The 25200-nt window shown below is 58.9% G+C and overlaps 1 protein-coding gene across 1 annotated transcript in view; it reads left to right on the forward strand.

The window, feature by feature from the left end:
- The window catches only part of COL5A1 (collagen type V alpha 1 chain), a 163621-nt gene that overhangs the window by 39307 nt on the left and 99114 nt on the right, over positions 1-25200 (forward strand). The window contains 3 exon segments of the mRNA XM_032634394.1: positions 1932-2099; positions 8123-8336; positions 9288-9450. Coding sequence (XP_032490285.1) covers positions 1932-2099; positions 8123-8336; positions 9288-9450 — 545 coding nt within the window.

Raw genomic sequence — 25200 nt, forward strand, 5'->3', positions numbered from 1 at the left:
TGCCCAGCTCCTCATGGTGGGGACGGCCTACAGGGCATCGTCCCCCTGTTCCTCTGGCACTGTCCACCATGCCTGCCCTAAACGCCCTGCCCGGCACCTGCTCCCCTTCCAGGCTTCCATCTGGGTGATTCTCTTGCTAAGGACTTACCTGGACATGCAGCGGGGCTGCATGGCCACCCACCCTCGACAGCTGTGCTGGGTTCCACATGCAACAGCTTGGCTGCAGGATTGCTCAGAACCCGGCCAAGGGGAAACCGGCCTTGGTGGTCCTTTCTCACCTCCAAAGCTTTCACCCTTGTTAAAAAGGTGGAACTTTCCTCTTGAGCGAGTCCCAGGCATGTAACGACCCTCTGGGGAGGAAGGTCAGTGGGCCGGGGAACTGAATAGTTAAGGAGCCCAGAGACCCCAGGGGCAAGCTTGTGTCAGCCCGCTGTTGCACCCAGCAGTCGATGTGGACTTTTAGTAGCAAGTGTCAGCATCTAACCCACATTGGCATAAGCATGGTGACAGCCTGTTGGTTTGTGTAGATGAGTCTTCTTCAGGCACGGCTTGATCCAGGAGCCCAAGCTGTGTGGCGGGAGTCTGTCTGTCCACATCCTCAGACAGGCGCTCCCCCAACCCCCAGAAGACAGCCACCTGCAGCTGTAGGTTCATCATCCATGAGTGAAGGCAGCAGAGCAGAGAGGAAAAAGCCCCAGGATGGAGCTTCCTTGGCCTGGTCCAGTCACATGCCCAGCCCTGGACCAAGCCCCAGGGACAGGGTGGTGCTGTGCTCTGATTGGCCAGAGAGGCCCACATGCCCCAGTGGAGGGGGTGTGGCAGCCCCACCCACACCCACATGGATAGGTGGGTGCTGGCCACTGGGTTCCCCAAAAGCCCAGCTGCACAGATGTCCTGTCACGCTGACTCCAAGTTCGGGTTTACTTTCTCTGCCTGGACTCCCAGGACTCTTGTTTGTAAAGTAGCGTGAGCTGAACTTTCCACACGGAACTGGCTTTGTTTAGGGCAGGGGGGCGTGTGGATCGCAAGCCTGTGGTCCTCACAGCCTGGAGGGCTGGGGTCTTTCTGACGTGGTTGGGGCATGTGCAGGCACGTGGAGGCTATGTTTTGCATGTGTGGGGGATGGTTGAACTCACCAGAATGCCAGCCTCTCCCCTGCCATCAGGGGCTGCTCCCTTCTCTGCGGGGCCCTGGAGGGAGGTCAGGAACTTTCCGGAAGCGATGCAGGGACCCGCCCCTCTCTTGCTCTTGGTTCTGCGCTGTCTTGCCCTGTATGCGCCGGTCTTCTGGGGGCAGATAGAATCTGGCTATCTGTGTAAACTGTTATGGGGAAATTAAGTTTTAATTGGATGAGGGTGGGGGATAAAATGTGCCCCGGGGCATGCCCGCTGTTCTCCGTGGCACCCAGGAGGGGCACGCGCTCCGGCAGTTACATAACAGATTTCATGAGCTGTCAGTCACTCCCATTTCGTGGGACCAGCCTTTATAAAGCTGCTTCCATCAGCTGTGGGATCTAACACCGCCTTTCAGCTTGTGTTTGGGGTGGGTCTTCTTTGACACGAATGAGGAGAGGTGTCCGGGAACCCGGGGCTTGTACGGCACTTGGGGAAACAAAGAGCAACGTGAGTGCAAAATCAGGGAGGCTTTGCTCCTGGTGGGTGACTGCTTGCAGGGACCAGGTCGGGAACATTTCTGGCCGTGTGCATTTCTACAGAGTGGGGTGTCCTGCCCCCAAGAGCACCGGTTTCTGAGCTGATCCCTTGGTATCTTATCTCCTGAGTGTCAGAGATTGAGGTGTGGATGAAGGGAGGTGGTGAAGGTTGGTTTCCAGCTCATCTGAACCCTCTGGGGGCTCACCAGAGGGTGGGCCTGCCCCGTGGGCACGCCCTTCCTGCCCGTGGCTAACCTGCAGCTCCTCTTTGTCCTTTCAGCTCAGCCAGCAGATCTCCTGAAGGTTCTAGATTTTCACAACCTGCCTGACGGAATAACCAAGACCACAGGCTTCTGTGCAGCACGGCGATCTTCCAAAGGCCCGGATGTCGCTTACAGGGTCACAAAAGATGCCCAACTCAGCGCGCCCACCAAGCAGCTGTACCCTGGTAAGAGATGGCGTGTGTGCCTGGTGGGGTGCGGCTCCATCTCCCGCCCCCAGCCAGGGAGCAGAGCCGGGAGCCGGTGGGGTGGAGAAACGTGCTTGGTTTTCCGCAAATGAGCCTGGTTTGATGTCAGGATAGTGAAAACACAACCCAGCACCCCTCACCGTCCACCACCAAAGGGACAGCGGGGCCACATCTGTTGACACTGCTTCTCCAAGCAGGTGTCTCTCCAGCTGTGGACAGGCTGTCAGCGCTCCAAAGGCAAAAAGGAGATGGATGGTTCCCGGGTGACGGGGTTAAGAGAAACCCTGGGGTCACGGGAAAGGAAACGCTTCCAGACAGAAGCTTAACTGGGGGCGAGGACGTTAAGAGACACGTGAATCAGACGTCATGGCTGCCAGCAAGAGAGTGCAGGCTCTTAATGAGAATCCATTGCCCAGTGTCACGTCGCTGCTTTTAGTTACGTACCCAGAGCGGGAGGTGACGTTTGCTGCTCGAATGCAGCATCCGGGTGGTCCCTGACGGCCCCCCTCACACCCTCGGGGCCTGGACCGGCTGACTAGGCCCAGGTTTGATTACCTCTCCCTCCACCTCAAAGGAGTTCTTCTTCCTGACTCACATCAGAAAGGGCCCAGGGGACCTTGGGCGGACGAACTCACCTCAGGAGGTGTCTTGCAATCATTAGAAGACCGTACGTCATCGTTTTGGTGACTGCATTATGCACCCTGGACGTTGAGCCCTGAATCGGGCAACCTTTTGACAAGTAATGGCATCTCTGTTTCATCACATCCCCCCTGGGGCCCAGAAGGACACACTCCTTCAGGGGCTGCATTGGGCTCCCTCTAACCCTTTCACTCATAACTCTGCTTCACCCCAGCTGTTTTCTCAGCTTTCCTTTAAATCCAGTGGGGACTTTTAAGGGTTTGTCTCTGCGAGAGGGGCAGGGTCTGCTCTTTCCAGGAATGTCATTTGGGGTCGGTGAGATCTGTCCGGGGCCCTGAGCCCCATCGCTATCTTAAAGAGCCCCCCCGCTTTACCGCCTTTGGGAGCCAGACATCCCCCTTCCAGAGCGTTTGACCATCCTTGAAGTCAGGGGCCACTGCCAGGGCTCCTGGGTCACTCGCCACAAAGAACCGCGGGGATTTCACTTTCCCTCACGGCCAGAGGAGTGTTCCTTATCCTTTCTTGGGGCCAGCGTATCTTTTAGAATCATCCAGAAGTTGTCTGCTCGCCCGCCCCGAGTCCCCAGTTTAGAATTCCTGTCCTAGGGGGACTGAGGGGCTGGGGGCAGGGGAGGCTTGTGAGAGCTGACGGCCCCAGACAATGGTGACTGCACTTTGGGACAGACACCCACTGCCTGACGTGTGTGTGACGTGGTCACCTTCCAAGGCCGTCCTGTGGAATTAGGTGTCCTACCTCGAGGTCGTCTGTAGTTGCTTTGCTGAAAATTAGCTAAATCTGATCCCTGCCACCCAGTTCAGGCTCACAACCAATTCATCGGAGTTAGTATCCCTGCCCACCCCCCGGACCCCGGTTATCTTGGGGCGAGAAATGTCAGAGGGTCTCAGAATACAGGCCAGTTATTGGAGATCTGGTATGAATTCCTCAACAGCAGACAGGGATCTATTTTTTTTTTTTTTTTTTTTGCGGTACGCAGGCCTCTCACCGTTGCGGCCTCTCCCGTTGCAGAGCAGAGGCTCTGGACGTGCAGGCTCAGCGGCCATGGCTCACGGGCCCAGCCGCTCCATGGCATGTGGGATCCTCCCAGACCGGGGCACGAACCCGCGTCCCCTGCATCGGCAGGCAGACTCTCAACCACTGCGCCACCAGGGAAGCCCAGGGATCTTTTTTTTTAAGCCCACATTTTTCCTAACCTGTCAAATTAGGATATTGATTCGATCCTCAAAGAGTTTAAAAGGCTGTTACAGGGCCTTCTAGCCATCATTAGCTTATGGGGTACAATGGGTCCATATATAATGATTGTCTCATTAATGCCAAATAGAACTGGAGGTCTTTGGGGATGATTTAAGTGGGAACTTCTGGGGGGTCTTTTCTGCAGGCCCCAGGGTTGATGAAGCCACACAGCCTCTCTGGCCTTTCCTCTTGCTTGGCCCCCTGGGAGCCGTGGCGTCGGGCTGCGTTTTGGATGCTGTGTCTGCTGGGCAGCTGCAGAGGGAAGGGGTGGTGTGGTCAGGTGGCCCCAGCCGGGCCGAGGCCGTGGTGGCCTGAGTTGAGCATAGACGTTTTAAACGTCTCAGTGCAAAGGAGGTCTGGGTCCGCGTGACCTCTCCGTAATGAGAAAACCCCCATCGTTCTCCCGAGAGGCCACCTGGATTCTCTGGGGATGCAGGCGCCCCTGTGCAGGCCGGGTGAGTCTGGGTCGTGGATGCGGGCTTGGGGGCCAAAACTGAGCAGGGATCTGGGAGCCTTTGCAGGACCCGTCCCCCTTCCCCAGCCCAGACGCCGGCCTCACCCAGTCATTGATTCTCCCACTTTGTACAGATCGCCTGCGATCCAGGCCGTTTCTTTTGGGGAAATCAAGGTTCCTTGGGCTGGGGTTCTTCAGAGGACTCGCCCCCTTCCCAGCAGGTGAAGAGAAGCAGTTTGGTGTTCTCTGCACTTGCCGGCAAGACGGGGCCTACTGTTCCTGCCCGATCCTAAGGGGATTTTCTCCTCTTGCTTAGAGCCTGTAATCCGGGTTCTGAATCACCAGGGCCAGGAGTGCAACTCCAGGTTACTGACCTTGACGGTTGGCGCTGGGTGGTCCTGACACTGGGTAGACCAGGCCGTAAGGACTAAAGCGGAACCCGGGACGGTGACGCTTTGGGAGAAGTGGAGGCCACAAACAAACCGGAGAGGGTTGCACAGCTTGCCTGGAGCGGGGCGTTTCCTGGGCCTCTGCCTGCGGGCGTGGGGGGCAGCACGTCAACGTAAGGCTGGCCTGAGACCCTAGAAGAAGCCGTCATGGGCCCTCCCTGAATGCAGGAGGCAGGCGTGTCCCATGAGGCTGCCCCGGCCCCTGGGGCTGTGCCCCTGTGTCCCGGCACCACGGGCCTGCAGCCATCACCGAGGTCCAGCCATCCCCTCCGAAGACATCCAGGCAAGCCAGCCTCCCCGTGGTCACGCGGCCCCCTCCTCTGCTCTCGTGCCTAGGATTGGGGTCCTCTCCCCATTTCGCACTCCCTCTGGTAACTTCGGGGCCGCTGAGACTCCCTTCCTGCTCAGGATCTGAGACGGGGCCTGGGCATAGTTACGCCCCCCGCTCACTCTTCCGCCTTCACTCCAGGCCTGCCCTGCACCGTGGGGCGGGACCTCCAGAATCCGCCTCTGTCCAGCAGAACCTGTAACTGTTGGCTTAGTGGGGTTCAGTTTAGTAGCAGATGCACTTATTAAACGCCCACTGTACACCTAAGCTGCTCCGTGTCTTTGGGCTTCCGCCCGGGTGGAAAGGAAATGGTCTAAGGAAGTAACTGGGCCTCTTGCTCAGCTCACCCCTCAGTTTTGACTTCTCTCTGAGAAACAAAACATGAAGCGTTGGATAGCAGACGAGTTTCTCCCAGACAGTGTAGCTTATAAAGCGTGTCAGCGTCCGGCTCATGTCCAGACGAGAATGAACGGTCTCTCTACAGTGACGACAAATCCTTTGTTACTTTGCCAGGAGGGAGATGAACATTACACGTAATTTCTCCTTTCAGCTTATCTGAGCTGAGAACATGTGTTACTGTAGCGATTTAGAAATTGGGAGGCAGCGTCTGAATGAGTCGGGAGCGAGGGCGTTCGTGGTCCTGGGTGGTGCGTCACGCTGCAGGGAGGGGGAGGGGCACTCCCACGTCCGCTCTTCTCGTTATCTGAGGCAGGGGGGTGACTGTAAGAGGCATGGAGTCATCACGAAGTGAGGACGGGAGGCAGGCAGCCCGGGAGGCAGGCCACCCTTTGAGATGAGAGTGAGGGGCTCACGGACTCACATGGTGATTGTAGTATATCCTGGACGTGAGCAGGGACCTCTGAGATGCTTGGGGTAAGACACCACCCTGGGCCCCTTAGTGCCCGCTCACCCCCAGGGACCAAAGGGCCACCACTGAGGTCCTGGCCTGGCTGGGGTCTCCCCCAGGGGCCTGCACGCAAACGCCCTCCCCTACCACGGCCGTTCACTCAGGGCGGGATCTCTGATTCCCTCTCACATCCCACGTTTAGAGGGCAGCGTGGAGGGACAGCTGTGACGGTAGTGGCCTCCACAGGCCTCTTTCCAAATGGCTTCCTGTCCGTGGAAGGGCAGCCTGAGTTGGTCCCTCAATGAAGCCAGCCTTTCCTCAGACAGATGACCACACTGACCTCCTCACCCTCCACCTGGACCTGGCAAACTTTGCTGGATATGGTGGCGCTCAGACATTTGCTGCACATCTACCCCTTGATCAAACTGTTCCTGCAGCCTTTCCCTAACAGCACATGGCCAAACCTACCCCCTCCCCGGGAGCGGAGGCATCCGGCTGGTTCCTGCCCCGGGGGATGGGCTGGGCCACGGTGCTGAGCGCAGCAAACAGACCCCAACTTCTAGCTCCTTAACACGGGGCCAGATTCTGCCCAGGCTGTGAGCCTTGGGCCTTTCCAGATCCGCACCTTAGCCAGAGCTTTGGGGGCCGTGGGATGGATTTCTCCACCTGCTCTCCATCACGGCCTTGAAAACTCACACAACTCTGTTGGCTTTTGGGGTTTGGTTTCTCTGCCTGAAGCTGCCGTGGCCCCTCTTGTCCTCACGCTAGAGAGACCGTGTGTCTACCCTGGGTCCTCCAGGGGCTGCAGGGGCAGTTCTTTTCGTGGCATCCCCCCTCCCCTCAGCAGGGCATCAGCAGCGCTCACAGGGACCAGCAGAGCCCAGCTGCCCCGCCGTGCAGCAGTTCTGCCAGCAGAGGGCGCCCAAGGATAGCATCCCCACCGAAAGCTGCATTGACCCCCGCTCTGCCACGCGGGCCATCTGGTTGACCTTGTTACAGTTCTAAAGAAGGGGTGGGTCTGATGATGGGCTCTGTCCTTGCCCAGGACCGTGGGCTGGGCTTCAGCGCTCTGCAGCGAGGCAGCTTCAGCCGCAGGGCCTTGTCCTTACTCTGTCGGGTGTGCCCGTTGACACCCCTCGGGCTCGCTTCTTTGGCCTGGTTCTGAGAAGCACACTGACTTGGGTTGAGCCTTCCTGGCTGCGCATCCAGCTCCCTTGTCAGCCCAGGGCCCTCGCTCTCGGGGGAATTGCAAATTGCACACAGAAAGAACCAGGATGGATGGAAGGAGGGGGCAGAGATTTCCTCTCCCGTCCGTCCGTGGAGGCAGGGCGTGAAGGGCGTGTGTGTGGAGGATTCTGGAGCAGCCTTGTGCCCTCGGCAGGGCCAGCGCGGGTCTGGCTTTTAATGGCCTCAAATTGTTTCTGGCCTGTGTTGTAAGGAACCCTCCCTCCCACCAACATACCAGGGTTTGGGTTTTCCTTTTAAATTTGAAGTCTTCTGATTTGTATTACCTTTTCTCTGATTTGCATGTCAACCAGGAAATGTCAAGAAGTGCAATTCTCGTCATGATTCCCTGCCTCTTGCCTTCCTTCCCCTCTTCTCTCTCTCCTCCCTCCCTCCAGAGGGCGCAAAATGAGACACACTCTGCCAGGCACAGCTCTAGGCACTGCGGAGGGTAAAAGACGCGTCTGAAACAGCGCCTGCCCAGAGGAAGCTCACATTCTAGAAAGTTCTAAGAAGGATTTATACCTAGATATATTGAGGTGTGGGAACTGAAAAAGATAGCAGTGAAGGCTCACAGCTGGAAGGACCAATCAGGTTTGCATTTGGACTGAGCCTCGGAGGGGGTAGGTTTGACCATGTGGTGTTAGGGGAAGGCTGCAGGAACAGTTTGATCAAGGGGCAGATGTGCAGCAAATGCACCACCATATCCAGCAGACGTTGCCAGGTCCCTGAGCTGGTTTGTTTGCAGAGAGATGTGGCTGGGCACGGTTGGGGGCTTCCCGACTGCCTTGTCTCTGTCCTCTGTTGCAGCATCTGCATTTCCCGAGGACTTCTCCATTCTAACCACTGTGAAAGCCAAGAAGGGCAGCCAGGCCTTCCTGGTCTCCATCTACAACGAGCAGGGCATCCAGCAGATCGGCCTGGAGATGGGCCGCTCTCCGGTCTTCCTCTATGAGGACCACACAGGGAAACCGGGGCCGGAGGACTACCCCCTCTTCAGAGGCATCAACCTGTCAGATGGCAAGTAAGTGGCACCACTCAGCAACCCACTCCTTCTCCTGCTGGAGGGTCGGGGCAGGTCACCTACAGCCCCCGGCCGAACTGGGGACCTTATAGCAGAATGTGCTTTATATAGCTGACACGCCCGCAGGTCGGAGAGAGCACTGGGCTTGGAGTCCTGGGAGCTGGGTCTTGGTCTGGGCGCATCCTCTGTGGCTCTGGGGAGGCCTTCTTCTCCCTGGGCCTCCACGTCCCCTTTGTAAAATGCACTGAGCTGTATCAAATGCTAGCCTCTTAGTGTCCGAAGGAACACGGGAGACTGTGTAGTTATACCCGACTTCTTCCAGAAAGGATTTAAGGCATCCCCAAGGATACAGACACAGATGTGAGAGTGAATGATTGTTTAAAAAAAGAAAAAGGAGTCAGGTCTTTCCAGAATTCTCTGTTGGATGCATCCCTAAACCCCGGTAGTTTGAAATTAATTGGCTGACACGTCTGAGGCCACGTGCTGTGATCCTTGAAGACCTCAGGCCATGATTTCTGCATTTCTAATTGAGAGGTTCACGTAGATCCATCAGTCCCACCATTTCCTGTCAGACTCGGTTTCTCCGGCAGCCTGCGTTTGCTGTTGGGGGTTGAGATGGTACACAGGGAAGTACTGTCAGGTCTCCCCGCCCTTGACCCACTGACCAGCCCACTCCAGGGTTCAGGGCTGTGCTCCGGGCTGCACAGCTGGTCTCATCCCAGAGACGAGAGGCCTGATTTTTGAGTCCAGTGGGTCTCACGTGGCACGCGGTGTGGACCTGTGCCCGCGGCTGTCTGCCCACAGAGGCTCAGCTCTGAACTGCTCAGCCCGGTGACACGGCAGGAAAGAGATGTCCTCCTGGGTCCCCAGGGACTTGCGGTTGAGGCACTCGTGTTGGTACTTCGTGACCCCAGCCCTCCTTCACCTGCCTGGCTGTCTGTTTCTTTGCAGGTGGCACAGAATTGCTCTCAGCATCCACAGGAAGAACGTCACCTTGATCCTGGACTGCAAGAAGAAGATGACTACATCCCTGGACCGCAGCAATCACCCCGTGATAGACGTTAACGGCATCATCGTGTTTGGCACCCGAATTCTGGATGAGGAGGTGTTTGAGGTAAGCAGGGGTCCTGGGGCCAGCCGAGCCGACGCCGCGTTGCCTGGATCCTGGCGCTCTGCTGGGGGCGGCTGGGGAGGGAACGCCTACTGATGGCTCTGCCTCTGTTAACGGCAGGAGTGATGTCTGCCGGTGGAGACGGGCGGGCGTTCGAACGGGCCCTTGGGCTTTGCGCCGGTGGGGAGGATGAGGTTTGGGTCTCACCTCTCTCGGGGGTCCTACTGGGGCCACGTGCGTGACCATGAGAGGTTCGGGGGCGGGGGAGCTGGCCTCGGTGCAGGCCCGCGGGGCCGGACTCCCCACTGTCTCGTTTGCTGATTCCGGGCCTTGGGCAGGTTGCTCTGACGTTTCTGAGCCTCAGTCTCTCCATCTGTAAAATGGGATCACGCATGCAGCTCCTTCGTAGAACGCGGCAAGAATTACGTGGGGCTGAATGGTGTAAAGCACCACGGCCTCCTCGTGGTAAGCGCTTGACGTGTGTCAGCCTTGATAGCAACCCAGCGTCGGGGCAGGTGGAAAGGTGGACAGAGCCCAGCTGGTCAGATGTGGTTGAGCAAGGAAAGATCAGGACAGCCACCTCTACGTGGAGGCAGGGGTTGGGGGGATGGATGAACCAGTGTGTGAAGGTGGGTCCGTGGATCCTGCCGAAGTTGCCAGCTGCTCTGCACAGCAGGAGTCCAGGACGGCCGCAGCCTGTGGACGGCGGGGTGGGCTGGGCGCCTGGATTCTGCAGGCACTGCCAAACTTTGTGAGTTATGGCGACGCACCCTCCGAGCCTGACTCTGACCACAGTTGCCCAGAGACCCGGGATGAACTGCAGACGGCTGGGCTGTCCTCAGCCAGGCCTGAGCGGCTTTGGGGTCCTCCCGGGGAGCTACTGTCAAAGGCTTGGGGGTCGCCCCGACTGGGATTAAGTTTTTGCCGGTGTAGACCTCTTGCTGGTGGGAGGATCCAGGTAAAGCAGGTGGCTTTGGTGAGCTTCAGGACTTATTTGTAAAACGTGGTACTGGTAGTGTTGCCTCGAGAGGTGCCGGGGGCTCACCTGGGCTCATCTGAGAAGCGCTGGGCTTGGGCACCTGCTCAGCACCCGGGAGCCTGGGTCGCTGCCGCCACCCTTGCTCGAGGTCTGAATGCGGAGGTGGGTCCGTGTGCCGAGGCTGGGGTTTGAATTCATGTACCGCGTGGTAGCTTTTCTGCGCTGTTGCCACATCCGTGCCTTTTGTGCGCCGATGGCGTCTTTTATTGTAACGACTCAGGAAGAAGCTTTATCTGTCTTTTAAAAAAATAAGGATCCTAAACCGAATCCTGCTTCCTTGATTTTCTGAGCCAGTTTTCCCACAAGCACAAGTCTGCTAAGACTCCAGTGCTGTAGGGAAAGCACTAGGGAAGTCAGGGCTGGGTTCAAGCCCCAGCTGCGCTGCTTACATGCTGTGAGATCCTGGGCGACTGCCTCGCCTCCCTGAAATGCTTGTGTGGGTGAGGTGTGTTTAAGGACCACCGAGGCATATGCGTGGCCCACGGCCAGCGTTCCGGAGCTGTTACCCACGTTTATGATTAGAGGAGGAAAACAATTTATAATTACCAAAAAGAAATGGAAGAGAAGAACAAATAACGTGTATTAACGCATATACGAGGAATCTAGAAAAACGGTACAGATGAACCGGTTTGCAGGGCAGAAATAGAGACACAGATGTAGAGAACAAACGTATGGACACCAAGGGGGGAACGTGGGGTGGAGGGTGGTGGTGGGATGGATTGGGAGATTGGGATTGACATGTATCCACTAATATGTAGAAAATAGATAACTAATAAGAACCTGCTGTATAAAAATAAATAAAATAAAATTCAAATCAAAAAAAAAAAAAGAAGAAATGGATCTCAAATCGGATAACTCTGGTTTCCTCCTCTGTTCAGCCTCCCAGCAAAATACGTACAGCGTTCTGGGGAGCCCTTCTTCCTGGTCGTGGCTTTCGATTTGAGGGAGAGTGTCCGCCAGGCACCAGAGATTCTTTTTTTTTTTTTTTTTTTTCCTTGCTGTACGCGGGCCTCTCACTGTTGTGGCCTCTCCCGTTGCGGAGCACAGGCTCCGGACGCGCAGGCTCAGCGGCCGTGGCTCACGGGCCCAGCCGCTTCGCGGCATGTGGGATCCTCCCAGACCGGGGCACAAACCCGTGTCCCCCGCATCGGCAGGCGGACTCTCAACAACTGCGCCACCAGGGAAGCCCCACCAGAGATTCTTGTTGACCACAAGCTGTTTGCGTTCTGAAGGAGGTGATTCCGTAGCCTTGGACTTCCCCGGCTGTTGGATGTGTCCACGTCGGAAAATGTGACCTGTCTTTCCTAATGAAGAGCAGCGAGCTAGAGGTGGTGATGCCCTCGGGGGCCCCAGAGCATCATTTTTTGTTTTTTTATTCAGAGAGCAAGGATAAAGTTGGGTGGGTTGGCCTCGTATCCCCAGCCCCCCTTTGTCTCGTGGCGAGTGAAACAGAATTTTTATAAATAAAAGTGATTTAACTCTTGACTTTCCAGAAGACTCCAGATAACGACACTTGCCATTATTCACCACTTTGGTTTCTGGAGAAGTGTCTTTAAAAGGAGGGGCCAGCACCATTGAAACCGATTCCCCGGCAGCCGCGTTCTTCCCCGGGAAGGATGACTTCCCCTCATTAAAAGCCAATTTGTCCCGAAGCTCTTGGAGGCTCTGGGGGAGCCGGAAGGATTCTGGGTACTTTGGTGGAGGGCCAAGTCGCTGCTGGTACACGCTGGGTTTTGTGATGTGTGCTGTTTCCAAACAGGGGTTTACTGAACTCTAGAGAGTCTGTTGGGACCACTGGGGTTTTTCCTGGGGTGTGCGTGGGCCAGGGAGGAAGTGGGGTACGTAGCAAGGTCCCCCAGGCCTTCATGCCCTTCCTCTCCGGCTGATGGCCTGGAGCCCACGCTGAACCTGTCCGAACCCAACGTCCTCATCTGTAAAATGGGCGCGACGGGGCCAGTGCTAGGGGTCGTGGCGTGGCCCGATGGAATCTCTGTAAAATTCCTGCACCTGTGAGGACCATAGCGAACCACACCGACCAGACCCCTGGCAGTCAGAGCGGGCGGCCCACCGTTAGCATCCACCTGCATTTACCTGTCAACCATGGCAGCGGCTGTGACCAAGGTCCGCTCCCTCTGTGGTGGCACAGGGTCACGAGCTGTCCCTTATCTCACCGTGCGAGTTAGGTGCTGGACCTCCGCCTTAGAGATGAGGGCCCTGAGCCGTGCAGGGGGTGGAGCCGCCTGGGCTCACGGGGGCCCCCCATTCCTGTGCCCAGAAACCCAAAGGGGAAGGGACTGGCTGTGGGTTGTGCTGCCCTGGCCAGGGTGCACGCTCCCGGCCAGAGCCCCCAGGCGGGGACTGTCCCTCAGGGTGCCGTGGTGTGCTGTGGAAGGGGCTCGAGCTGGCTCCCTGGTCACTGCTTTGCTGCCCACCTCGCTGACCTGGCCAAGCCCCCGTCCTTGCCCGCCTGTTTCCAGGTGGAGCGTGTGCACTACAGGGCTGCCTGAGGACCTGCCTGCGGGGGGCGTCCGCAGTGATGTTCCTGGGGAGCTGCGTGTCCTGTGTCCTGTCCCTTCTCCTGGGGTGTACCCGCGCCCTGGGACCAGTGAGCAGCTGGGGGTCCCGGGGCTTCGTCCCCCCCCAAGGGCCCGCTGTCGGGGGAAGTGGAGGGTATTCTTCGGACCCCTGTGAAGGTGGGGTCCTGCGGGCCTCCCTGTGCAGGAGAAAGTGTTGTTTTCACCCCGGGCTTAGGACAAGCTTTGTGTTTTCGGAAACAGACAAGACTGCCGGGAGGGCGAGTGTGTCTGGCAGGAGGGGGAAGTGGCTATATTTCTTCAGTGGCAAACCTGGGTGGGAAGCCGGGCAGGGCCACCAACAGGGCCCTGTGACGACACGCCGCCTGTGTGCTCTGCCCTCCCCGCACCAGAGAGGTTGAGTAACCTACCGAAGGTCACCCAGCAAAACTGCAGCGCAGCGGGGTTGGTCTGTTGTTGCTGAGAGCTGATGGCCTGTCCTGATGTCGTGGCGGGTGTGACAGTCACGGCAGCCCCTGCATCTCTCTATCCACCTGACCAAGGAAACCAGGACCGTCCCCAGCCAGGGCGCATCCCTGGTGGTCCCGACGGTGCCGGTGGGTGCCTGGCCTTGCTCCAGGCAGCTCGGTTCCCATCGTCCTGCACAGGCCCTGGGGACACCGGAGTCCCCTGGCCTGTGGGGTCTGAAGCCCTGGACCCTTCCAGGAAGAGCCAGCATGAGCTGCTAGCAGGGGCGGTGGCTGCCAGAGCTATAGTCTCCCCTGCGTGACTGGTGGCCTGCACAGCACCTTCCCCGGGCCTGGCTCTCAAACGTGGGACTGAACTGGTGGGCCCCGCACCCGCTCTGGGCTCACCTGCGGTCCTGGAGCCGGCCGGTGTTCCAGATGGAGGGGTCCGGAGGGTGGGACTGGGGGGCAAGCCAGAGCCCGGTGCTTGGCCAGGGAAGGGCGTCTGCTCTGGGTTCTGCAGGGGAAGGGCCCTCCTCTTGGGTCCTCGAATGGAGGGGATCACGGAAGAGGAGACCTGCCCTGGGGGACGGGGAGCCGGTGAGTTCTGGGCCAGGAGCCAAGTCTGCTTTTAAGCTGTTGAATGCTTCAAGGGTCAGCAGGACCAAACAAACTGCAAACTGGAGCTTTTCTCCGCGGGATCCCCGGGTGCTGGCAGGGAGAGAATGGCATTGCGTTCAAGTCACGGTCCTGCCATCTGTCTGCTCTCCTCGGCCGTTTGGAGAGACCCGGTGGTTTACTTAATCCCTGATTCCCTTTTTCCAGGGGCCTGTCTTTTCCACTGACATGGTCTTCCTTGGAATTTAGCTTTCCTGGGGCGGGAACGGGGCCACGGCGGGGGAGGTGCTTTCCCAGCGATCCACGGAGCCGGCCCGGGATGCCTTTCGAGCACAGACTCACCCTCCTTGATGGGAGGGGTGCCTGGCGTCAGGGTCTCGAAGGAGAGGGAGCAGTGAGTTGGTGTCAGAGGCCAAGGCTGTGACCTGTGACCCTTGGCTCTGGGAACATCCCGTCACTGATCACTTGCCCAGAGCCCCCTGGGGTGCAGGACACTGGTTGGTCTAGAGGCCACAGAGCAGACAGGCGTGCACCTGGGCGACGAGGGGTGCGGTGATGGGCGAGCTGCAGGGCTGAGTAGCACGAGGCCTCCTGTGTCCTGTCCCACCCGGGGACGCTGCTGGAGAAAGCACTCGTCCTGCCGGTGGCGATGAGCCTGGCGCTGGCTGTGTCTGAGCGTGACCCTCGTTTGCACTTTACTCCCTTTCTGTCTGCCTTCCCACGGCTTTGTCGGTTTGACCCCAGCGTCTCTCTGGAGAGGGGCTGCAGACACTTCCAGAGTGCGCTTTTCCTTTCCTTGGAAGGTGGTGCATTTGCAGGGCCAGTGGGGCCACTCTGGGTTCACTTTCGTGTCCATTCAGACACAGGTGGGTACGATGGGGATACGGCCAGAGGGCACCTGTGGGCAGCGAGCAGCTCGGCAGGCTTGTCTCGGGGTGTCTCTGCGCTTCCATCCCCACTAGTTGACAGTGTTCACAGGCCGGGTGCCCCTCCCTGGGTCCACGGGTGTTTTTCCAGTTGGCGTTGCTGGGTAGACCGGTGCTGGGCATAGGAGGAGCTGGGCTCTGGAGCCGGACCAGGTGGGAAGCACGGCTCCATCTGGAAAACGGGCCAGTGCGTTCAAGATTGATGCTGAGGTCGGCCTGCTGCGCACACAGCCCCCCATGTTCTCAGAGATCAAGACTCAGAGCGAACCATCAAAGACCCCTAACGCATGCTCTGCTCTGGCACGCAGAACCGCCGTGGAGGGCCCAGTGTCTGCACGGCAGCTCTCACAGTCGAGGCCGTGCACTCGGACCTTAGTCGGTGGTGTGGAAGCTCCCAGGGCTAAGTCTTGGGTCCAAGTCCCCGAGGGGGCAGCTCAGACCCAGCCTTTCCTACCGCAAACCGCACGTCCTGGGCAGGGCCTGGCTGAGGACCTTGTCCACCCCGGTCCCGGCCCTCTCCTTCGCGTCCATCTGTGCATCGCCCGGGATCACTGCCCTGCTGCGTCAGGCCACGTGAGGCAGCAGCCCTGCGCCCAGAGAGGCAGACCTCAGGGAAGCAGAGGGGCGTGAGTGAGTCAAGGTCAGAGGCCCCTCTGCTTCAGCTCTGCCCACTTCACAGGGACTTTCCCCGATTCCTGGCAAGAACAGAGATGTTGCAGTCTCCGTGTGTTTCCTGGGACCCCAGAAACACACGTCTCCACCTGGCTCTCTTGAAAAGACAGGAGTTTATTACTTCCTGGTTCTGGAAGCTGGAACTCTGCAGCCTGAAATGGGTGGGGCAGAGCTCCCAGCAGGGGCTCCAGGGGAGGGTCCTTCCCCCCTCTTCCGGCCTGGAGGGCAGTGGGAGTGGCCAGGCCCAGCAGCAGGTGGAGTAATCTGGAGGGGTGCTGCCTCAGGTGGCCTGGCAGGGCAGGGAGGTGCTCCTGGGGAAGCACAAACCCAGGTGTCCCTGTCTGTGGCCGCATCACTCCCGTCCCTGCTCTGTGCTCACCTGGCCTCTCCTCTCCTCCCTGCGTCTCTGTTCTGTCTGCCTCTTGTAAGGACACAAGTCATTGGGTTCGGGGTCTGTCTTAATCCAGGCTGATTCTCTTCTTGAGACCCATCACTTACCTACATCTGTGAAGACCCTGTTTCCCAGTAAGGCCACATTCCCAGGTTCCAGGGGTGAGGATTTGGCCCTGGGGTGGGGGTCCCTATCCAGCCCACGGCCCAGGCCAGCGTGGGGAGGGACTGCTCCCCAGTAATGCCTGCGGGGCGCGTGTGGGGAATTAAAAGCGGGTCTCTGGGCATGCATATTTGCTTGTTTTCAAATCGAGGTTTGTCTCGGGCTGCTGAGTTGTGTCTGCCCAAGGAGGCTGGGGGGTAAGCTCTTGCCGGCTGGAGGGGCTAGGGGGCCAGCCCTGTGCACGGCTCCCGGCTTGAATGGGCGGCTGACTGACCAGGGAAGGCAGTGGGCAGGGAGTTTGAAGTGCGTTTTTGTCTCCAGTTCGGTTGCAGGAGAGGCTGGGCTGTGGGCAAGCCGGGGCCAGGACTCCTCCTGGGGCAGGTGGCCGGCAGCCTGTGGGCTGGGGAGGGTGTGACCACTTAGCAGAGGCTGGTGGGAGCAGGGTGACAGTGAAGGAATCACATGACCTCACGTTCAGGTCTCCGCCAGGGGCTTTCGCCTGGAATCGCTCCCCGCGTGGGCAGTGATTTTCAGGGGGTGGGGTGCTCTCCTGGGTCGTGCCGGGTGTTCGTGATCTGCGTTGAGCCCGGCAGTGGGTGGGGGACCTCTCTACCTGGGCCCGGCAAGGAGGGGTCCAGAGAGACCCCAGAGCATCAGGCAGGCCCTGCTTGGCCCATGTGCTTCGGGACCTGGCTCCTTCTGCTGCCTGGCCCGAGAGGGCTGCAGGTTTCTTCCATGGAAACTGAGCAACAGGCCCATGTCCCAACCCGACAGGCTGATGCAGTGCTGGAGGCCGGCCCTGTGGCGTCACGCAGCTTATAGTGGACTCTCTGACCTGTGGCTCCCCAGGGAGGGTGGTGCCCGGTGACCCGCGGGCCGCAGCGGCTCTAGAGGAGGACACTGGGGACGGACTGGGTCGTGTCGGAGGAGGGTCAGGCCGTTGCTGCCGAAGCTCGTGGATGCTGAGTCCCACGGTCCCGCCGGCAGTGGCAGTGGGTGGGATGGGGAGGTGAGGGTAGTGGCCGAGGGGAGCCCACCCACTCGAGCCAGGGAGCTGCCGTTGTGGACGGCTGGAGGGTGAGGGGGTCCTGCCAGTGCATGGCCTCCTTCTTTACCGCAGCCAGCCGCTGAGGGCAGCCCTGGCCTCACTCACCGTCCGCAGGGCCTTGGGCAATCCCGGGACTCAGCCTGCTCACCCTGAAGGTGGGACTGCCGTGCTTGCGGTGACGATGGACGGCCACAGGGCCTGACAAAGTCCTCAGCCCGCCAGCCGGCACTGGGCGTCCCGCTGCTGTCGGTGATGCTGGTGGAGGGCCCCTGGCGGGCGGGGGGGACACAGGCGTCGCATGACTTCTCGGGGAGGGAGTTTTCTTCTTAAGATGGTTCTCGTGATAATATGGATTGTCGTTGCTGTTGTTAGCGCGCTGTGCTATAGGCGGGCGGATTCCGAGATGGGACGGGGGGCCTGACGGTCCGCAGGCTCAGCTGGCAGGGAGAGCAGCGGGGATTCGATCCTCACCTGCAAACCTTGGGCGTGGGCCATAGCTGGGCGGCTCTGGGGGTGCGGTGAGACCCTCCTGAGGGGCAGAGGGGAAGGCGCGGAGGGGCTGGCCCCCAGCGCCGTGCCTCCAGGCCTGGAACCCTCGTGACCCCTTCCACCGCCTCCAGGAAAAGAGCCTCCGAGATGGGGGTCAGCACACGAGGTTGCTGGGTGCCCCCTTCTCGAGGGTGCTCTGGGGTTGGAGGGGGCCGGTGGCGGGGGGACCCGATAACAGTCGTGCAGAGTATTCGTCAGAGGTCTTTGATGGTCTTGATCTCCGAGGACACGGAAAATCCATCTCAGCTCGTTTCTGACTGTGCCCCCGTGGATCTTCCCGGAAGCGCTCAGCTCCGGGAAGCTCAGGTGCGTGTGCGGGCTGTGCTCTTCGGTCTCCTCCACCTGTTGAGTCTTCACAGAGCCCAGGGGATGTGCATTGTGTTGGCTCCGTAGCACCCTTGGGGAACCTGGAGCCCAGAGACGTAAAGCCACCTGCTCAAGGTCACACAGCAGGGAATTGCAGGGCTGGATTTGGGGCCCAGGTCTGGAGCATTCCCTGGATCAGTGTCAGACTTCTGTCCCTGTCCCTTTGGGGGTCTCACCCTCCAGCCTGATGGAGCCCCTGTTTGCTCACTCCCCTCTCGGGGGTGACCCTCCAGCCGGCCCCTGGTTCTCAGTCCTTCCTGAGCTCCAAGGACTATGCGTGTCTCCACTCAAAGTGAGCCCCCTCCCCCCGAGGCCTGGCCCTGCTCACTTTCAACCCGGAATCGCCGTTTTCTCTAGTCTGAGCTGTATTTTCCAGGCCCCTCCAGGCGAAGTCTATCCAGGGGCGGCCGGTCCAGAGTCTGTCCACAAGCAGGTCTTTCCAAAAGCTCCAGGGAGTGACCAGGCGGCACCCGGGACTTGAGGGCACTGCAGTGACTCTTGACCCTCGTGGAGGCCTGGAATTCTACAAATCGATTACTGTAAATAACTCTACAAGTTAATTTCCCTGAGCACACACCACCTTCTCCAGAGCCCAGCCCCACTGCTTGTAGTTGATGCTCCCGGGAGGCTGTGTTTGAGGCTACCTCTCAGGGATTGGGTCGTGTAGATTGTCCCCATGAGTCAGCCACACGGTGTCACCCCATCCTTCCCACGTCCAGCAGTGTGTGTTTGCAGTCGAGGTTGCCGGGTCTGGGCAGAGCCTGGCACCTTGGCCGGCGTTGTGCCACATGGCCTCAGTCTTGAAGTGAGGTTGGATTATGGCACAGAGTCTGCTCAGAACGGGGGTGCTGGCCTGGAGCGTGTGGGGCAGCCTGGGCCTCTAAAATCAACCCCTCCCCACCACTCCCCTGCCTGGCCCCCTGCGGGGAAGCGTGTGTTCTGCATTCAGTGAGTCCTGAATGTGGACCTGCAGAAACACCTGCGCGGGGTCCGTCACAGACAATGCCAAGCTCCTCTCGTTGGTTGACCGAATAAGATGCCGCAGAAAGGTCGTTCAGGTTGGGACCGTGTTCTAGAGCCAAGGAAGTGAAATTCAGTGAAGGTGACTGTGAATTTCTGCACTTGGGTTCAAAACAAGCAGCTGGCAGGTGCGGGATGGGGAGATGCTGGTGTAGGACACTCCCGTGGAGGGGGTGCAGGGGTCTGTGCGTGGCGAGCCCGTTAGCAACCATGGGTGTGATGTGGCGTCACAGTGGTACGTCCGGAGCAGAGGGTGGGATGATCGAGGGGCTGGACGTGCGTGGCAGAGGCTGAACTGAGACCTGAGGTCTGCACCTAGAGTGGGGCGGCAGGATGGAGACAGAGCTGGTGCCTGAGGTAGAGCGTCTCGTCCAGGGGTGTGGGGTGAGGCAGTGGCAAAGTGAGGACCACGGAACAGGGCGTTCACACGTACGGACCCGCAGCATCCACCTCCTCCACCAGGGCCCAGCTCTGAGGCCACTGCCTCAGGCTGCCTTCCTTGACCTTGCCAGGCAGAGGAGGTCACCTGGGCGCCTCCTGAGGAATCAGTGAGAGCTTGAGATTTGCGGTCAAGGGCACTGATTTATTTGTCTTGGTGTCAGTAAGCTTATCATAGGGGTGCTAAAAACGCTGGTTGAAAGGGTGAAAGAATGAATAATCAGAGCTGACTGCCTCCAGAGGGAGAGGGTAGTGAGCCTTTGTCAGGGATCCAGGGCTGATGGTCATGGTGGTCGTGGTGGAGGTGGTGGTGTTGGTGGTGATGGTGTGATGATGGTGGTGTTGGTGGTGATGATGACGGCAATGGTAGTGGTGCTGAAGGTAGTGATGTTAACGATGGGGATGGGAGTGGGAATGGGAATGGTGGTGGTGGTGGTGATAATGTTGGTGATGCTAGTGTTGGTGGTGATGGTGGTCAGTGGTGGTCCTTGTGGTGATGGTGATGATAATAGTAATGATGGTGGTGGTGGTGATGGTAGTGATGTGGTGGTGGTGGTGGTGGTGGTGGTGGTGGTGGTGGTGGTGGTGGTGTTGATGGTGGTGATGGTGATAGGATGGTAATGATGATGATGTGGTGATGGTGGTGATGGTCATGGTGGTGTTGATGGTGGTGATGGTGATGGTGGTGGTGGTTGTGGTGGTGGTGGTGATGGTGATAGGATGGTCATGATGATGATGTGGTGATGGTGGTGGTGATGGTGGTGATGGTGATGGTGATGGTGATGGTGATGATGGTGGTGGTGATGGTGGTGATGTGGTGGTGGTGGTGGTGGTGGTGGTGGTGGTGGTGGTGATGGTGGTGGTGGTGATGGTGGTGATGGTGGTGGTGGTGATGGTGGTGGTGATGGTGGTGGTGGTGGCGGCGGTGGTGATGGTGATGATGGTGGTGGTGATGGTGGTGATGGTGGTGGTGATAATGTTGGTGATGCTAGTGTTGGTGGTGGTGATGGTGGTCAGTGGTGGTCCTTGTGGTGATGGTGATGATAATAGTAATGATGGTGGTGGTGGTGATGTTTGTGATGGTGATGACGGTGGTGATGGTGGTGGTGGTGGTGATGATGGTGGTGATGGTGATGGCGGTGATGATGGTGGCGATGGTGGTGGTGGTGATGGTGATGGTGATAGGATGGTCATGATGATGTGGTGATGGTGGTGGTGATGGTGGTGATGGTGATGGTGATGGTGATGATGGTGGTGGTGATGTGGTGGAGGTGGTGGTGGTGGTGGTGGTGATGGTGGTGGTGGTGATGGTGGTGGTGATGGTGGTGGTGGTGGCGGCGGTGGTGATGGTGATGATGGTGGTGGTGATGGTGGTGATGGTGGTGGTGATAATGTTGGTGATGCTAGTGTTGGTGGTGGTGATGGTGGTCAGTGGTGGTCCTTGTGGTGATGGTGATGATAATAGTAATGATGGTGGTGGTGGTGATGGTAGTGATGATGATGGTGATGGTGGTGATGGTGGTAATAGTGGTGATGGTGGTGATGATGATGGTGGTGGTGGTGGTGATGATGGTGGTGATGGTGATGGCGGTGATGATGGTGGCGATGGTGACGGTGGTGATGTGGTGATGATGGTGATGGTGAGGGTGATGATATTTGTGATGAGGGTGATGGTGGTGATGGTCATGGTGGTGGTGGTGTTGATGGTGATGATGGTGGTGGTGGTGATTATGATGAGGTTGATGGTGATGGTGGTGATGGTGATGGTAATGAAGGTGTTGATGGTGATGGTTGTGGTGGTGGTGATGATGGTGATGTGGTGATGGTGGTGATGGTGATGGTGGTGATTATGATGAGGTTGATGGTGATGGTGGTGATGGTGGTTGTGGTGGTGGTGGTGTTGATGGTGATGATGGTGATGGTGGTGATGGTGATGGTGGTGGTGGTGGTGGTGATGGTGATGGTGATAGGATGGTAATGATGATGATGTGGTGATGATGGTGGTGATGGTGATGGTGGTGGTGATGGTGATGATGGTGGTGGTGGTGGTGGTGGTGGTGGTGGTGGTGGTGATGGTGGTGGTGGTGATGGTGGTGATGGCGGTGGTGGTTATGGTGATGATGGTGGTGGTGGTGATGGTGGTGATGGTGGTGGTGGTTGTGGTGATGATGGTGGTGGTGGTGATGGTGGTGATGGTGGTGGTGGTGGTGGTGGTGGTGGTGGTGGTGGTGGTGGCGGCGGCGGTGGTGGTGGTGGTGGTGATAGGATGGTAATGATGATGAAGATGGTGGTGATTATGATGATGTTGATGGTGAAGGTGGTGATGATGGTGACGGTGGTGGTGATGGTAGAAATGGTGGTGGTGATGGCAGGGATGGCAGTTTCCGCTTTGTCCAGGCCTCGCCGGGTGCCAGGCCCACCGAGCATGCTGCATGTACCACCACGCTGAGTCCTTAGTGAGGTAGATCTTGTTATCTCCTTTGCAAATGCACACTCAGAGGCCTGGGAAGATTCAGTGATGTGCTTAAGGCCCCACAGCCTGCAAGGGGCGGAATCCTGCACCCAGGCCACCTGTGGTCACTGCCTCACCCCTTCCTGCGGTGGTGCCCAGAGCCGTGCTCCTTCCTCTGTGGAGCTTATCACGACAGATGAGTCCCTGTGCTGCGTGGTCAGTCCAGTGCCTACAGGCTCGCTGCTCTGAAAGTCTGGGGTGGGGGAAGGACGGGACAGCTTCATTCACGCGCTGCCTAGGCTGGGCTGCTCACCTCAATGTCTGGAGTGAAATATCTAGGGCCGCGTAGCCAATGGGGAAAGGATGTGAGACCCATGCCCTTTATAGAGTCCGGTGGGCCCGTGAGCCAGCCTGGTCCCTGCCGCTGGCTCTGCGGCCCTGTCCCTTGGTCTGGGGATGAAGTGTCCACTCTCTGAGTTCACTAAGGTGACCCTTTAGTCACTGTGGCTAGTTTCAGGTCTGATGGGGCTGGGACTTGACCATCCCCCCACCATCCCTGCCCCCGGCCCCTTCGTGGAGACTCAGGTGTGGTGCACACCGCCTGCACCAGTGCAGGTGTGAGGAGACACCAGGGGTGGGTGGCGCAGGTGAGAATTGGGCTGGGACCAGTGGTGGCCACATAGTGGGGGGAAGGCCACAGACATGGACCATGGAGGCGGGACCTGGGGGGCAGCAGGAAGTGGCTTCCAACCGCGTGGAGATCTTTCTTTAGAGCTCACTCACTCGCTCACTCACTCACCAGAATGGTGCTTGACTCTTTCTCATGCTGTGGGTGCTGCGAAAATCATAGAAAAAGTGACTTAGACCCCCCTGGCTTGGGTCCTTCCCTTTCCATTGTGTGACTTTTTCTTTGTGGTACGCGGGCCTCTCACTGTTGTGGCCTCTCCCATTGCGGAGCACAGGCCCCGGACGCACAGGCTCAGCGGCCATGGCTCACGGGCCCAGCCGCTCCGCGGCATCTGGGATCTTCCCGGACCGGGGCACGAACCCGTGTCCCCTGCATCGGCAGGTGGACTCTCAACCACCGCGCCACCAGGGAAGCCCCATTGTGTGACTTTTGATGAAAAATGTCACAACAAGATGTAACGTGTGACCTGTTTGGGCCATGAGAGCTTGAACAGCAAGGGGGACTCGGGAGGGCTTTCATGTGCAAAGTCTCCTGGGACATCAAGAAGGTGGCTCATAGAAGCTCCCTGCCCTGTGTCCGCCAGGCTGGTGGTCCCAGTGTCAGACCCACCGGGCTCCCCCGGGGAAGGAAAGCTTTGCAGGGTGGACAAGTGACCATGTGTGCCTGCGTGTCCCTGGTGCTCTGTGCACACGTGTGCCTGCTCTGTGTCACTTGCTGGGAAGTGGACTCAGACTGGGCTGTCCTCACCGGGGGCAGATTTGTCACCAGACCCCTGGCAGCCGAAGGTCGATGCTTCCGTCTTGTTTTTGCTCCGTAGACTGTGCGCTCCTCCCCCAGCCTGGGACAAGAAGCATCCGTCCGTCTGTCCTCTCAAAAGACCGCGTGTCTCCATTTACGAGGGTGAAGCGCTCTGGCTGCACAATGCACGGGAAGAGCCAAGCGCACAGCGGGAGCCCCTCGGGGCCGGCTTGGGTTGGACAGGGAGGGGCCCGTGGTGCGGGGCAGTCCCTGCAGGGCTGGCTTCCCCGGGGGACCCATGGCTGTTTGTTGGAAGGAGGGATGCAAGATTAAATAGCACTGGAGAGAGGAAATGAAAAGCCGGGCGCGTCATTGGAGAGAGCAGCGGCACAGATGCTCCAGGCCGGGAAGAGGGGCGAGGGCCTCCCTCATCTGGGCAAGGATGTTTTCCGAGTCCACAGCCCTCAGGGTTGCAAAGCTCTCCAACGAAAACTTTGCAATTTCCTCAGCAGGAGCGCAGCTTGGATAAAATCTCATTATGGGAAAAGGCAGAACTGATTCCCTCAGCAAAATGCCCGGCTCAGCCAAGGACACCTGTGTCCTGTGTGTCTCGATGGCTGGGGCCTCACGGGCCGCCCGGCCTGTCCTCAGCAGGAAGATGGACAGCCACTGGCCACCCCTGGCGTCAGAGCTGTGTGGGGAGTGGAATGGCCGTGGTGACCGCCGGGCTGGTGCAGAAGCTTCTAGGGGGTCTGTAGAGCTTTACTGACCTGGTAGGGGCAGAAATAAGGCACGTGAATCGAGAACGCCCTGGGTATCATCGGAGCGAGGGATGCAGTGAAAGCAGTGCACCTGCTTCTCTGGGCAGGTGACGTGGGCCACCGCAGGGCAGGCTGTGCGGGGCGCCGAGTCTGGGGCTCGGCATTTAGAGGTAACCTGAGAGATTACAGGGCGTGGCCTGCATTGGAGATGTGGAGTCTGGTGTCAGGAGCACCCACGAGGCGGGTGGGGCGGAGACCTGCCCCACAGAGGGCTGCCTGGACGAGGTGATGGTGTCGTTTATGGGAGCTGGAAGCTCAGGTTGATGTGTGTGCGGGACATAGCACTCGGCTCCAGGGAGCCTCCATTCCGTGCCCTTGAGAGAGTGACCACCCCCTGAACCTAGTGGGTGCATCTGTGACATGGGGATGAGAGGGAGGAAATGAGGTCCAGCTCCCTCGTGGAGGGGCCGAGGGGCGGTGGGCTGGAATGGGGAAAGGCAGAGGCTTGCGGCGGTCAGTGGGCGCCTGGAAAGCCATCCCGTCGGGTGGCAGGTGGGGCAGGGTGGGCGCGTGCAGCCCCAGGCCCTGGGCTGCTGCTGAAGGAGGAGACGGAGCCACAGCCGCCCGGTGCCCCCCCCGGCGCCCTCCGTAGGTCTGCTGCCCGCTCTGGGCTGGGCCGTATGTGACTCGTGGGTCCTGTCGTCCGTGGGAGCCAGGAGGCCCACCGTCAGGGGCTGGAGCAGGGCATGTGCCCCTGCGGGTCGCAGCGAGAAATGCTGCTGTCGGGGGGCTTGTAGGCTGTGGGAGGGGCAGGGTGGGTGGCAGTCGGTCAGCAGCTCCCCATGCAGGGTGCACACCCACTGCTCCAGGCTCTGCGGGGCTCAGAGGGCAAGGCTCCAGGCAGG

Source organism: Phocoena sinus, chromosome 6, assembly GCF_008692025.1.
Source record: "Phocoena sinus isolate mPhoSin1 chromosome 6, mPhoSin1.pri, whole genome shotgun sequence".
Taxonomy (NCBI): domain Eukaryota; kingdom Metazoa; phylum Chordata; class Mammalia; order Artiodactyla; family Phocoenidae; genus Phocoena; species Phocoena sinus.